This window comes from Varanus komodoensis, unplaced genomic scaffold (genome assembly GCF_004798865.1).
Source record: "Varanus komodoensis strain SLA01 unplaced genomic scaffold, ASM479886v1 scaffold2, whole genome shotgun sequence".
Lineage (NCBI taxonomy): Eukaryota > Metazoa > Chordata > Lepidosauria > Squamata > Varanidae > Varanus > Varanus komodoensis.
In genome coordinates this window covers 10,586,293-10,601,643 of record NW_025335568.1, presented here as the reverse complement: position 1 = coordinate 10,601,643, position 15,351 = coordinate 10,586,293, and the positions used below count along the sequence as shown (strand labels likewise).

At 45.4% G+C, this 15,351-nt stretch overlaps 1 protein-coding gene across 1 annotated transcript in view; it reads left to right on the top strand.

Annotated features, from left to right (window-relative positions):
• Window positions 1-356: 356 nt before the first annotated feature.
• PRKG2 (protein kinase cGMP-dependent 2) overlaps window positions 357-15,351 on the top strand; it is a 57,365-nt gene continuing 42,370 nt past the window's right edge. The window contains exons 1-2 of the mRNA XM_044428933.1: window positions 357-874; window positions 12,732-12,898. Of these exons, the coding sequence (XP_044284868.1) occupies window positions 357-874; window positions 12,732-12,898 (685 nt within the window). The remainder of the gene's footprint in view (window positions 875-12,731; window positions 12,899-15,351) is intronic.

Genomic DNA, 15,351 nt, shown 5'->3' with positions numbered 1-15,351 from the left:
AAGCTTGATCTCACTTTCACTGTTGCTGTCTTGCTTTATTTTCTGTCAGCCTGGCACCCGAATTTCAGTTCCAATGTGTGAAACACTTAATAAGATTGTCCAACAAGAGCAGCAACTTGGATGAGCTGTTGGCTGGAGCAGTGTAGTGTCACAGGAGCAGACATCCTGCTAGGTGGATTTATAAAGGCGTTTTCAGAAAGGAGAAAAAGAATTGAAGTTCTGTTTCTATCTTTTATAATCGTGTGGGAAGGACACCAGTTGGTCTTCTCGTTCCACATTCACGCAAACCCTCCGCTGGTTTGTTCCCAATATCAGCAAATTTTGATCTGCTTTCTTTGTGTAGGCCACCAGCTCCAATGGGAAATGGTTCAGTGAAACCCAAGTACCTGAAGAGGCCAGATAGCCATGTGGGAAACTGCCCCTTTAGCTGCTCTGGCAGCAGTAAGTTCTTGAAGGACCCGGGCTTGAACATCAGCACAATCACTGGGGCTGCAGATATTCTGAGAAGCAAGATCTGGGAGCTCGAAAGGGAACTGAAGAGGCAGGAGGAAGAGTTGCATGAGAGGAATTACCACATCCTCGAACTCCAGGAACAGCTGGCTAAACAAACCAGGACCATCGCAGACCTCACTGAAGAGCTCAAGTGTAAATGCATCCAGCTGAACAAGCTGCAGGATGTTGTGGACACCCAGGGAGCAAATCCGTTCGTGTTTTCTCCGCTTAAAGAAGTGCCCAAGGCCAGCCAGGCCGCATTCAGCAACCGGAGGAGAGGGGCAAAGGAAGGTGTGTCTGCAGAGCCAACGACCCGGACGTACGACCTGACTGAGCAGCCGAGGTTTTCATTTGAGAAAGCAAGAGTCCGAAAGGCCTCGAGGTGAGCAGATCTCATGTGCGGGGGATGCAGCTGTGTAGCAGTTGGGCGGTCTGTGCACAAGCACACAGCAATGTGCGTTGCTGGCTGCATCTGCCTCCCACTGGCCCTTCATGGTAGAGCGAGGGCCCAGTGCTGTGCCTTGGGATGGCTTCCACCAATCTGAATGGTTGCTGAGTTGGTGTCCTGCAACCACAGGGGATTGGACTCAGTGGCCTTCAGGGCCCCTTCCAACTCAACTATTCCATGATTCTAAAGAAGATGAGGGCAGTAAGCAGAGCCTGTCTCGGGCTTCTGGTCCTGGCGGCCACTTGCTTTCTCTAGCATCAGCTCATGTGCATCTGTTGCTGCAAACCTTGGGTGGGAGGGTGCTGTCCTCTTGTGGGTTTCCTGAGAGTAGCCATGGTGTAAACGGGCTAGGTGGAATTTGGCCTGGGCTAGGTGGATTTTGTCTGCCCCCACTTGGCTCTTCTTGTGTTCTTCTGCATGCTTGCCATGGCTCATGCATTTGGTGCTATTTCAGCGGTGTGTAAGATCACACTGCAGCCTCCCACACTCCCTTTTGGGCTTCCATAGCTGGTGCTTGCACAGTTTTAGGAGTGGCCTTGGAGTAGTTCCCTCTTTGAGGAACCTGCCCTCCGAAGCTGGAAAAGAGGAAAGCCAATTGGGCCAGGCTCATGCTGTCACATGCATGCGGTTGCATTGCTACTTAAGAGTAGACCTCATGAATAGTGGCACTACGTGGAGAAGTGTTGCTCACTGCTGTCCGTTCCCAGCTGCCAATTTAAGCATTTCCAGTGAGGGTTGGTGGCTTGTATTTACATGCATGCTTTAATTTTATTTTGTGCTTTAATTTTGTGCTTTAAAATTTTGTGCTTTAATTTTACTCTCAGGGGAGAGTGTGTCTTTTGCTCTTTGCTGGCGAGAGGTGAAATTGAATTTATGTATATGTTTATAATGTATAATAATAGCATTGCATGTATACAGTAAGAAGTGTTTTTCCAGCTGATGCATACCTCTGAGCAGAAAAATAAAGTATTACCCTAGGCTTATTAATATTTATTGCTCTGTTGCCCATAGCAAGCACGGGTTGCTTTCAAAAAGTGAAGCCATGGATCTTCTGTAATCAGGAATAGTTTATTTTTCACTTCTTTCAGACCCTCATCGTATGACAGGAGACCAGCTTAGGCCAGTTTGAGCAGATAGGGTAGAGAGAATCCCTATGAACTAGCAACTTGCAGACTTACTTTTGAGGTTGAAATTATCATGTACCTCAACATTAAGTTACTTTCTTCTTGCTCTCTTTCCCCTCCTATTATGGTCCTCCCTCCTACTCTTCTGGAAACTTTGCTCTTTCAGGATGTCTTTCCTAGATCAGTGGCAATACCTAGGTTGCAATAATGATAGCTTTTGCAGTCTTTCCTTTCTCTGAATCTTATTAATTTATTTATTTTCAACATGCCTATCTCACCTTTCTTCTGAAGAGCCCAAGGCAGCCAGCATGATCCTAACACCTTTCATTTATTGTCACAACAACCCTATGAGGTAGGCTAGGCTGAAAGACACTTGCTAGCCCAAAGATACTCAGTGAGGGTTGTGGATGACTTGGGATCCGAAGCCTGGCCTCCCAAATCCCAGACCAGCACTCTAACCACTACCCCACATGGCCTGTTTTTGAATCTCCAGAGCTTCTCTCTAAATACAGTGTTGATTCTCTTCCATAGAAGCTGAACAGGGACTCTGTAAGAAGTAACTTTTTAGCAGGAGAGGCAGGGATCAAAGAAGTGCCATTTCACCTTAAACCTTTTTATTTTACTCATGTGCCCAGATAGCTTTGGCTATGGGGTGGTTTAGAAATGAAACAACAACAACAACTTCAAATAGATCACACACTAGTAGAATTGCAAATAGAAGGTCACGATTGCTTTCTAGCTCTGCACCACCCTTTATTTGGCCTGTTGGGTCCATAAAAGGCTGGGATTGTCTGAACGAAGTGTCCCAATTTTGTGATCCTGTCTGTTCAGCATTGCTGGGGAATAACTGCAGGGCTGCTGGTCTTCTGGGTCGCATCAGGGGCATAAGCCCACCATGCTGTGCTGGCTGGGGCATGCTGGGGCATGCTGGAAGTTGTAGGCCTTTTTCCTGTCTAAGCTTGTAGAGGCTTGCGGCTGTACTGATGGGGAGCACTTACAATGGAAACAGGCTATGGCACTTAATGGTCAGTGTGCAATATAATCAGCTCCCCTGGGAGGATGGGATTTCCCAGGGGCCCCATCAGTGAAACCTGCAGCTGGTAGATAGAAAGTCAGATGGTCACAGTAAAGCAAGGAAGGTTTGACAACAGCAGAGGCTGGGGTAGTTTTTCTCCTATTGGGGCTTCCCTCAAGAGCTGCAGAATATACGATAAGACAAAGACAGTATTGTACTCCATCTACACAGTTTTAAATTGCAAAGGGCTATCAGTCAGGTGAGAAATCCGGAGTCAAGCAAGCATTTTTCCAGTCTCCTGACATTGCATCCATGGCATTCCCTTGGTAGGTAAAATATGCAAATTTAAAATATACAAATTTAAGATATACTTTTAAAAAAGGAGTTCAACATGTGAAGAGCCCATTTGGGGCATGTGAAATACCTTAATTCTCATATAAACCCCGAAGTACCTGTTTACCTGTAGTATGTGGCAAGACAGAGAACTGAAATGCATGTGTGGCAAAAAGCTATGATATCAGCAGGTGAATGCAATTTACGAAGATTTAATACATCATTAGGAACTGGTATGATTTGGAATCTAAACTGTGTAACTAAAATACGTTTTTAGACAGTTTTTGTTCCATCCCACCCTGAGGTTAAGGCATATGGCTCCAGGATTATAAGATTCTAGTATCCATTTTCCAAAGCCAGGTTCCTTGAAACCTGAATGCATGAAGAGGCATAGGATTTTATCCCTATCATAGCCAGCCTGAAATCCTTTGACATTGGAGACTTAATGTTTAATAAGGAAACACCTATCCAGGAGAAGGGCAAGGGTCACCCACCCATCTGGGGATGTGGTTACGTATTTCACAATGCTGCAAGAGGCAAGATGGACAAACCGCCCATTCAGATTGAGCAAGTCACAAAAGACATCTCCCATCTGAGCTAGGGCACCTGCCTTCTCCCAGGTAAAGAGACATTAAGGTGACATAGGAGGGCTGGCAGACAGACAGTATACAAAGCAATTCCTGAAAAAGTATGACCAGGGCACACTCAGTGACTTGATTTGCACATGATAGTAACCCATGGTTTATTTCACACATAACACTGATCTGTGATTTATATAACTCATAGTTTACTGTTCTACCCGGGGTTTGTCTGGCAGATGATGGAACAAACAGTGGCTTGCTTTCTCAATTCCTGGGTTGTTTATATATTTAATTTCTATACTGCCTGACAGCTGAAGCTCTCTGGACAGTTTACTTGTTTGCTTGGGTTGTTTGTGCTTCTCCAGTTCCTTCCCTGGATCCCAAATGTCTTTGTGGCACCATAGAGCTGGTACATAGAGTGGCTTTTTCACCATTCTTGCCCAATAGAAATGGGGTTCATCATGAGCAATGGTGTTCTTTGGATGCCACTGAGGGTCTAGTCTATCTCTGTGTCATTCTGGTGAATACCTGTATGCCAGAAATGCCCATGAGTGTCCTTTTTAAAAAATAAAGATGGAAAGTGGATGGATAGGCATGGAGAGAATGTTGAAAACCATCAAATGTCACATGAGAGATTAAGCCATCACTAAAACCAGCAAAATTCCCCAAGGCATTTCTTCCTTTTTCCACTGAAATTGAGATTGATTGACCTCCACATTTAGCATGTTGTGACCTCTCCTGGATAGCATAGCAGGTCCCAATATAAACTTGAGTAATGAATGCTGCTCATAATTTACTCCTGTGTTTAGTTCTGCCTTTGCTTCTCTTCCTGCCTCATTTCAATTCCTTTTCTAGTTCTCTTTCAATGCACAAAGAGGAGTAAGATTTTGAACTTTGTAATTCGTTTTTCCACTTTAATATCATATAATGGAGGTGAATTCTTACTGCGAATGATTCTATGTTTACTAATTATTACCCCGAGAACATATTACGGGGAGGCACAGCAAAATTTGTGATTTTTGTTCTATTAGTTAACATGTATAGGGAAAAGGTAACTGCACCAGATGGGCCTTTAATGGAGTTAATGTTTCTTTATACTTTCGGCAATAAATACAAAACACCAATGCAAATGAAAATTACAAATTGAATAGTTTGCAATGGGGGTGAGAAACTGTTAGGAAAGTAATCGTTTGGGAGAACAGAGTGAAACATTCTGTACATTAGTGCAGGTGATGATGTAGTTGATTGGAACAAGAACTCTTTCTGAGTAGCTGAGACTTTGGGACTAAGCAGAATTCTGTATCCCAGAGGGTTGGCTGACGGGCGTCTCTTTCCCTTCCCCTTGGATACTTCACAAACTCTCATATGAAGCTCTAAAATAGGCATGGAGCTTTATTATGTGGTGTTGGCATCATACTGTCAACCCTGACATGGTGATTTTTATTCATTTTTAATTTATATTTATAGTCCACCTTGTTTGTTTGTTTGCAAGGATCTCAAGGTGGCTTTCATGCTCTCCATTCTATCACAACAACCTTGGCAGGGAGGTTAAGATGAGAGTTGCTCAGTAATTTGTCTGAAAGCCACCCAGCAAGCTGCATGGCTGAGTGAGGACTAGAACCCGGATTTGTTGCGTTCCAGTTAATGCTCTGTAACTATGCTACCTGACTCTCATGGGTTTTCAAAAAAGCATTTTTGGAGATAACATGCAGTGACAAGGAGCTTTTGCTTCAAGGAGCCCCCGAGGAAGAAAGATCTCTCTAAAATGTTGGGCAAGTGGTCAAAAAAATAGGCAAAACGAACAGACACTTTCTGATCCTGTGTCACTTTCATTGTTTGGCTATTTTGGGAGCTTTGTTGCTGGTGCCTGCATTCTGTCCTTTATTTGCAGATCCTGCAGATGCTGTCGATGTGAAGGTATCTTCTGCCACTCAGTTATGGCCATTTCCGCCCTTGATACTCTCTCTATGTATGCCATATATATTGACTTTTCCCAACCTGGTACCTACCATATATGTTGGACCAAACGTTTCTCACAGCCCTGTTGTCTGAGGGTGGTGAAATCTATAGTCCAACACAGCTGCAGGCACCAGGTTGGGGAAAGTTGTTACCTTTGTATCTTGTCTTCACTTAAACCAGAATGCTTTACAGCAGTGACGCAAATCTGAAAGTTAATCTTTGTAAAAGATAATGGCCTGAACAGAAGGTTTGATATATGGCTGATGAAACACCAGCCTGAAGTCTGGAAGATGAATGGTTGTGTTAATCGTGTGGCTTAAAACGCAGGCATGTGTCACTACATAAAAACAAAAATCCCTGGGAAAGAGGTGGCATATTATGCTTCTCTGTTGAAATCTCAGACGATTGCATCTGAGCTGGCCCTGTGCCCCGTTCATGAGGCAGTCTTCTTAATGCAACACAGGAACATAAGAAACTACATTATACTGGATCAGACCATTGGCTCTTGTAGCCCAGTACTGTTAACTCTGACTGGCAGCAGGCTGCTGGCTGCAGCGTCCACGCAGAAGTATTTCCATTCCGGGTTTTAGTCTGAACTGGCAAGCCCATGGCTCTCCACTATCATCAAAATAGGCTCGGGACAGCTCCTTAGAAGAGACGCTGCCCCGGCCCCTGCCGGCAAATGCCAAGAAATGGATCTGGACTCTGCTGCAGGAAAAGCCGGGGTTCTGTCATCCTGAGCTGAGGTCCTCCTCCAGGCCATACCTCTGTGGGAGCACAGGAACTTGCTGGATACTGAGCAAGGCTCTTGGTTCATCTAGGCCAATGTACCTGACACTGACTTGCAGCAGTGGCTCTCCAGAGGTTCAGGCAGGAGTTTTTCCATCTCTCCTCGGAGCTGCTGAGGGCTGAACCTGGGCCAGGTTGCATGCAAAGCAGGTATTCTGCCACAGAGTTCAAGAAAGGGTCTTAAGGCCTCCTCTCACTCGAGCTTCCCTGTGTGAGGATTGTTGCAGTTGGCTCCTCCAAGTACAGCAAAGGTAACAGGAGAGGAGCCCGGGCAGGGCCTCTCTTCCTCACTGCAGCAACATGAGGGCCAGTGCCTTTCAGGGCATCAGGCACCAGCTTAGGCGATGGGGAAGGGCAGCCAATGTAGCCGCAGATCCTGGGCCCTGCAGATGATCTAAGGCACTCCCAGTTTTGTGTGGCTTTTGGACGGGATTCTTCATGTGACAGTCTTAGGAAATGCAGCGCCTTTGAGAAGCTGGCCTTCCCTAGGAGGTTTGTTTTCCTCCCTCTGTCCCTCTCTCTTGAGTTTTGTTTATGTTACATGTTGTTTTTAATATAGGAACAAACCATACAGAAAGAAATGGAGAGGGAGAAATGAAGCCATGCAAACTGCGTAACTGGGAAAAACAAAATTCTTCTTAAATCCTCTGGGGCCATTTTCAAATAGATGCCTTCCCAATTTGAAAGTAAAGCTGCCTGAATGGATCCCATAGTGATCGTATCCAGTGTATTGGCCAAAACCTGTAGAAATGTTTAATATTTGGCATTCTTTAGAAATAACCTTTATGTGGGTTTCAGCTGTGCTTAAGAAATTTGTTTTCGATGGAGCATTGTGATCAGTTTGTATGTCGCTTGCTGGAGAGGATATGCATGCGTTAGCTTTCCTTTCTGGTGTGCAAACATGAGTGTTACAATGCCTCTCTTCCTCTTTTTCTAGCCTTTTATCATTGCCATCCTTTATTTTTTGTCATGCTGTGCAGGCAATAAAGGTAATCAATCAAGCAGGACAAAGGGAAGTGATCATTCACTTTTTGGGATGTTCATCAGAGATCTTCCTGTGGAGCCTGGTTCTCTGGGAATCTTTGCTTCATTGGAGAGATCAGCTCTCTGGCAATAAGGACCACATGCAGTTCCAGGGGCAAAAGCTGGTAATGGATTCTGAGATGCTCATCAGCAAAGAAGTGAAGAAGATGGTTTCATGCAGCCTTCTCCAACCTTGTGCCTTTCAGACACGTTTGGACTGCAACATCCAGAAATCCTAGTCAATTGCCCTGCTGGATGGGAATTCTGGGAGTTGTGGTCCAAATGGCACTGAAGGCCACCCACTTGGGAAGGCTGGTTTAATGTTCCCATCGAAAGGTATCACAGGTTGTGTGCTTCATAGGGCATCGAGGGCTGCAACTGAAGCAGGCAGAAGGAATTCGTTGCAGGGCAATGAAAATGATCTAGCAAGTTTTCCTTTCAAGGAAAGGCTACACTGGGAAAATGATGGCTAAAAGGGACGTGCTGGGTTTATGAAATCATGCATGGTGTGAAGAAAAAGTCGAGAAGCTACTTTTCTTCATCTCTCATAATGAATGTGTTTTTGTTGGGTCCCCACCCTCCCAATCCCTACTCCTTTGGTGCCTTGTCTTTTAGAATGTATATCTGGGGATGGAGACTGCCTTCTTTTTAAGCCCTGCTGGAAGCCTTTTTTATCTGAGAAGCAGGGGGAATACTGTGAATAATAGCAGAGCTCAGCATTATCCGGTGATACAGAGCAGGAGATGATCCAGGAAACAGGAAGGAGGAGCTGCTTTTTCATGGCATCGCCTGCTCTGGGAATGTGCTGCCGCGGGAGTGAGTGGCCACTGATAGATGGCTGCAGAACAGATTAGATGATGATGATGATGATGATTAGAACATTTCTATGCTGCCCCTTGCCGAAGCCTCGATGGGTTCGGGCAGAAGGGCCTTGAAGACTGGGAGCAGCCAACCCTTGGTGTTCGGTGCCCCTGACTCCCAGCTGTCGGGATTGACAACACACTTGTAGCTGTGCCTCAGTTGTGGGTTTTTCGGAGGCATCTCATGGGTTGTTGTGGGAAACAGGACTGAAGCTGAACCTTTTGTCTGATCTCCACTGGGGGGTTCTGAGGTTTTTTGAGAGCACAGGAGCTGGTTTGCTCCGCAAAGCTTAAAAGAGTGAAAGAATACAGAAGCATTGTGGCTTTGGCATGGATGAAAACATGGCCAGAGCAATGTACTGCTAATTTGGTTAAAGCATCGGCAATGTCTGTGAATCTGCCATCAGGTTTAGAACTTTATTGCATTCTGATGGAACAGTGCCTCTTGACCCAAATCCTGCCGTTCGCAAATTGCAGCCTCAGCAGCTGTCCTGCCTGAATTCTCTTCCAGGCACCCCATGACGGAGGCACTAAAATGCAATTTTCTGATGGTCCCTTAAAATCGCAGTAACAACAGTTTATCTTTAATTTCCATCATTTTCTGTTATGCGCCTTCTGGTATTCCTGGATTCGTCTTCAAACACACGGTCCTCCTTTTCTGTCCCACCCCATGCCCCATTCTGGAATTGCCTTTGCTTCCTAGCTCTGGGCGTCTGTCATAATGAGAAGGGCAGCCCCCAGTTTAAGTGGTTAGTCTGCTGGCATCTGAGATGCTGTCTCCAGGGAGCAATTTGAATGATGGCTGCCTTGGGGAGCAGCTTCCCTTCTTGCACACTGCACTTCGACCCTGAATGTGCATACCTGTTTCTCTGCCCCCCTTTTGAGAGACCCTTGGGGTGCAACATTATGCATGTTTGTTTATTTGTTAGGATAGCCTGAAAAAAGCCCTGCAGCTCCCAGCGTGGCTGTCTGAGGACTGCTTAGGGATGTAGGGCTCTTTGCTGCCTAAATAGCTGTGCCCTGAGTTACTTTGGGGTAGGGCTGGGCAGCAGGTAGATGGGGAACTAGTGGTGGAGTTCTGGGTGATTTACAGTAGATCTGACTTTTTCTTTAACCATAGTTGCACTCTCCCTTTAGCCCCTGTGCCAAAATCAGGCTGCTTAAGGGGGTTGCAGGACTAGGAATGGATTTCTTGTATGGAAAATCAGTTCCTGAGCTGTGAGGCTCCTGAACGTATAGCCCGTTCCTTAGTTCAGCTACGGCACCATGATTTCCACTTATTTCCTATGTTAAAGCCCTCCAAACTTGGACCAGATTCCTTCCAAGTATGTGTTTTCCATGAATAATTCCCATAAAATAGCACACATTCATGCTTATGAAAGGAGTATCTACAGTATAAACTGAATTTTTACCCTTCCATTCACAAGGGAGATTCCACCTAGGCTGTTTTTCTGTAGATGTACTATAAGCATATTTTATGTTCTAAGAATTATAATGAGTGAATTCCTTTGCTTCTTTAGTGATTTGGATATATTATTATGCATGTTCCTTTTTTGTTGCTCTTGTTTTGTTAATGCTATTTTGAAATTAAATGGTATGATTAAAAATAGGTATGTCTTCTGAGGTGTTGACTGTTTTTGCCCTCTGCAAATCAGTCATCCCTCATTCCTCATTGCATGTAGGAAAGAAAGCTGGCCAGTTGAAAGACTATCAGGGAAGGACAAAAGCCACCGCCCACCAAAGAATTCCAAGGCAAAAGTCTTTTGAAGGGCTGGATTTATGCCCTCTTCCAACAGATGATTGGTTTTGGGGTTTTCTGGCAGGGGCATTTTGTTCCCTATTCAGATTAATTTATGCACAAGGTAGTGGGAAGTCATGCCAATGTTTTTGTGATTTGCACCCTCTCAGCAGCTAATTTGTGGTGGTTCCCAGCATACGGTTTCACAGCTTAAAATCTGCTTATAGGCCCCAAAAGACTGGGGATAGGATAGGCATCTCTGATAGGCAAATGTTCCTTGTGCAAATGATCACAGAATTTGTGTCTGTGAAGCAGGTGATGCACCATATTGAATAAATATGTCGCTGATGTGGAACATGTTTCTCTCTTGGTGAAATATGCCATATGTCGAATTTATCAGGCAGTTCTAAATTTCCACCCTTGCTTAATAAAATCATGAGTGGGGCTTGGGAGTACAGCAAGGTTTGTAGGGCTATAGAAAGACGCTATGCTGTAGGTCAGACTGTCAGGCCATCTAATCCGGCATGTGTTTGCACTAGTCCTCTTCCACTGGGTACCCTCTGGATGTGTTGGACTGCAGCTCATCATTCCCAGAAAGTGGGCATGATCACCACACTATGGCTGGGTTCACAAACATGACAAGCAGGCCAGCTTGGTTACCACAGTTCATGGGGAGATTTCACCGTAACCTAAATGGCAGACAATCAAGTGGTTTTTGTGTTACTGTGGTTTCCATTCTCCCTGCTCTTTCTCCTACTGTTGGCATGCATCCCATCAGCCACTGCACCTAAAAGCCAATCCCAGAGCAGCTGCTGCAGTTGACGTTCTTTCCCGGAACACCATGGTAGTTGCCTAGTATGCTTGGCTCAATCAACATGACAAGCCATGGTGGTATGGAAAAACCATAGAACAAACCACTGTTTCTTATCCTAGTTTCTAAAGATCAAACTTACCATGATGAAATAACATGACTGGGCTTGGATGGACCAACAATGGTTAAAAAAAAAACATACACTGTGGCTTGTCATGTTGCTGAAACTCAGCCAATAATTCGGTCAGAGGTTGAGTGTGGGTATGGGTTGCCATTGAACTGTGCTTTGTTGTTGTATTGTGGGTTATTGTCTGAACCCAGCCAAAATAGCAAACCATGGTGAGCAACCCATGGTTCTCAACTCAACCACAAACCATGGATTCTCTTCACAGGTTGTTCATGGCCATGGCTTGCTGGTGCAGCTCGGTTTTCACAACACTGCAACTGGTGTTTCAATTGTAATCGATGATTCAGCAACAACACACTCTCGGCCCTTGTGGCAGTGTGGAACTTGGGCAGGAGAGTACTCTTGCACTCATATCTTGCCGATAGGATCCCATGGGCAGCTAGTTTTCCACTGGGTGAACAGAATACTGGACTAGATGGCCCCTTGGTCTGAACCAGCATGTCTTTTCCATGTTCTTGTATTCTCTGGACCAAACTTGTGGCAGATGAGATTCCCTGCCAATCATTCTTGGCTCTTCCCTGCTCTTGGGGGATGCTGTCTTAGTGGGGCACTCCTGAGCCCAGCCGAGTGACAGGAGGTACAAAAGCCTGGCCAGGGACATACACAGACTGGGAACACCCTTCAGGAAGCAGGAATTCCTTGGGAGTCAAGCCAGTTCAAAAAGGGTTCTGTGAAACAGGCATGCTTAAAAACTAAAGGCTGCACACACGTATTAAATGGAAAAATAGAGTGGTGGAAATGATTTATGGAAGTTGTCTCACTCCATATTGCCGGGTTCAATCCATGGAGCATCTTTAAAGGAAAGAGTGGTTAGAGGGGTGGGCTGGAGACTTGGAAAGTCTGGGTCCTGGTCCCACCTGAGCCATGAAGCTCTCTGGATGATGGGGCCAGTCACGAGCCATCTAACCTCACAGGTTTATAGTTGTGTGGATAACACGGAGTGGAAGATTATGGGGTTCCTCGGAAGAGCGAAAAAGGCAAGCTGTAAATGCAATGCATTAATAGTAATGTTGTTGCTAGCTGCTGTCAAGCTGTCTCTGACTTACGAACAAAAGCCCTCGAAATGTCCTGTCTATGACAGGTCCGTTCAGCTCTTCCAAGATAATGGGTGAGGGAGCTGGCAAAGCCGAATGAGTTTGTGATGAGCTGCTGCTTGTCAGAGTGGACAGCGGCAGGCTAGGTGGACGGACATGGCAGCTTTCTGTGTGCCGAGCACTTGAGGTCCCTTGCTTCATGAACACTTGACCATGAATATACCATGATGGAGCAATCCATTGTGAATAATGCAAGTCTTTTATGTGCTGCAAATGAACCTGACTTTGCCTTTCTTGCTTTTCTCTCCCTCTCTCTCTCTGATCTGCTGAATGCTAGTGAGAAAAAGCTTATCACAGATGCTCTGAGCAGAAACCAATTTCTAAAAAGGCTGGACCCGCAGCAGATCAGAGATATGGTCGAATGTATGTATGGAAGGACGTACCAGCAGGGGAGCTACATAATCAAGCAGGGGGAGCCTGGCAACCACATATTTGTGCTGGCAGGTGAGTAGCCTTTGAAGTCACACCTTTAAATACCCATCGCTCCGAAGACTTAGTGTTCATGCAGGCTGCCCTGACCTGGTGCTTTGTAAATACTTTGGAGTGTGGCCACGAGCAGTGTTGGCTGGGGCGGGTGGACATTGGTAGTCCAAAGTGTCCGGAGAGAAAAGCAGTTTGGAAAAGGCTGTATTAACATAAGACCAGCCCTGCTGGGATCAGACCAAGACCCATCTGTTCCAGAAAGAAGTTTCCAAAGGAGCCAGCTGGATGGCTCCTGGGTATTCCCATTCTCCTTCCCACCACCAGCAACTGTATGATATTCCTGAACATGGAGGTTCTGCTTAAAAATCACAGCTAATTATTTCTGCCTGTTTGTTTGTATCGTTTATATACTGCTAAATATTTTAAACCCTTAAGCCATTTTTGCATCTGTTACTGACAACTGTATGTAAAATTATTTCATACTCATAGTAATAATTTATAGTGTTTTAATTACATATTGCTTCATTCATCTGGTGGCTTCAAGATGTTTTGGACTGCAACTCCTATCATTCCTAGGCCATTTCCCCCTCCCCTTCCAGAATTGTTCACAAGTATGATGGATGCAGCTTTTCTTGTTCCCAACATAGGCCTTTTTTGCTTTTTTTGTCCCAACACAGGACATCTTTGTCCATCAAGCTTTGACTGAATAGCTTGCTGGACCTGTTACATGGCTGGCCAGATGGTCCTTTGATCCAGTAAGATAGTTCTTACGTTCTCAGCCTCTGGGTGGGCTGCACAGACCTTTGGCAACCAATAATCCATATCTTCCTCAGCTCAAATTGGGAGGTTTTGAAGGTCCCGCTGAAAACCCACCTTCATCTCTTTTCTCCCTCACTGGTCACTGCCAGGAGCTGTTTCTGCAGGCTTCTGCAGAAGGAAATGTGGGAAGGAGGACCCTTTCACACAGTCCACTGAAATACCACATAGGGTACAAAACATTGGGGAAGCCCGGAAGCCTCCAAACCTAGAGAATTATGAGCACCCTACACAGGGCGGGAGGAGAGCCTGGGGGTTAGCTTGAAGACTGCGGCTTGGGCAAGGAGGAAAGGATGCCAGGTTCCTGGCAGCCCCGGTCTCTTCGCATCCCTGCCCTCCACTCTCTTCTCAACTCTGAGGTCGCTTGATGACCTTGGAGATGCAGCCAGCATGGTTCTTCCTGTGCCAGCCACGGAGCTGGAAAAGGCACCCTGGAATGTAGAGGCCCAGCTCTGAGATTGGAGTTGTTTTCTGACCTCAGAGCTCAAAATCCCATAGTCCTTTCGATGCTGTTTGGGGCCGATAGGATTGCTCTGCTACCATGTGCGATGCAAGGCATGTGGTTAAAATAGTACAACTGCCGGCGTCATGTGTCATTTGACCTCCAGTGTACTTAAACACCTATTGTTCTAGTGAAGTCAATATCTGAATCGACTTACTCCTAATTAAGCCTCTGAAATCAATACTTGGGAGGAAATGGCTCATGGGAAAGTGGCATTCGGAGCAAACCTGCCCCTTCCTCTCTGATTTGCACTGACACCATCCAACACTGCAACAATAATCCTGTGTTTAGCCCCCACCCCAACCTCACCCTCCCAGAGCTGTTTTGTGGACTGTGTGCTGTGACATTGTCAAAGGCTTTACCTTGGGCAGAGCAATTACAACACAAAATGAACCGCTTTGTTCAAGAGCTCTCTGGCCCATGAAATTTCACCTTTCACTGTTGCAAGAAATAAAATTTGGACTCCAGAAAGGAAGTCAAGTACTACTAAGACTAATGAAATCCATTTTTAACAGCAATAAGAACATGGTAAAGAAACTGCCCCAAGCAGAATTTTCGCAAAGAGGTTGTAATTGATCTTGCAGCATCTGTTGGAAATCTGAGTTTAAAGTTCATAGAGGCGCTTGGACCCCTTGGATCCCTGCGCTGTATAATCTATTAGCCATTATTCTTTCTCTCCTGCTCTGAATTGTCAGGGCTCATCCATAAGTTCATTCCTTTTCATTTCATTGATCACATTTCTCTGCTGCCCAACAGCTGAAGCTCTATAGTGGATTCCGATGATTTAAATGTATCTTTAAAATGATTAAAAACGGTTAAGAAAATTACAAAAATTTTATAAAAACTAGAGGCACACACACACATAAACATACAACACAGAGACACACACGTGTTTTTAGCAACAATTTTAAACATACAACAACAGCATCAAATTAAAAACCACCCCCTGTGCTGCCAAATGCCAGAGAGAAGATCGTAATCTGGCACCGAAAGGATTACAGTATTGGAACCAGGTGGGTCTTGTTGGGAGGCTTATTCCATAAGTGGGAGCCACCACTGAGGAGGCCCTTGGAACTGCCTTCTGAGCCTTCCTGGAGAAGGCCCCTCAGCGAGGGCCTTGGATGATGGACATGGTGTGCGGGTGTGTTCATACTGG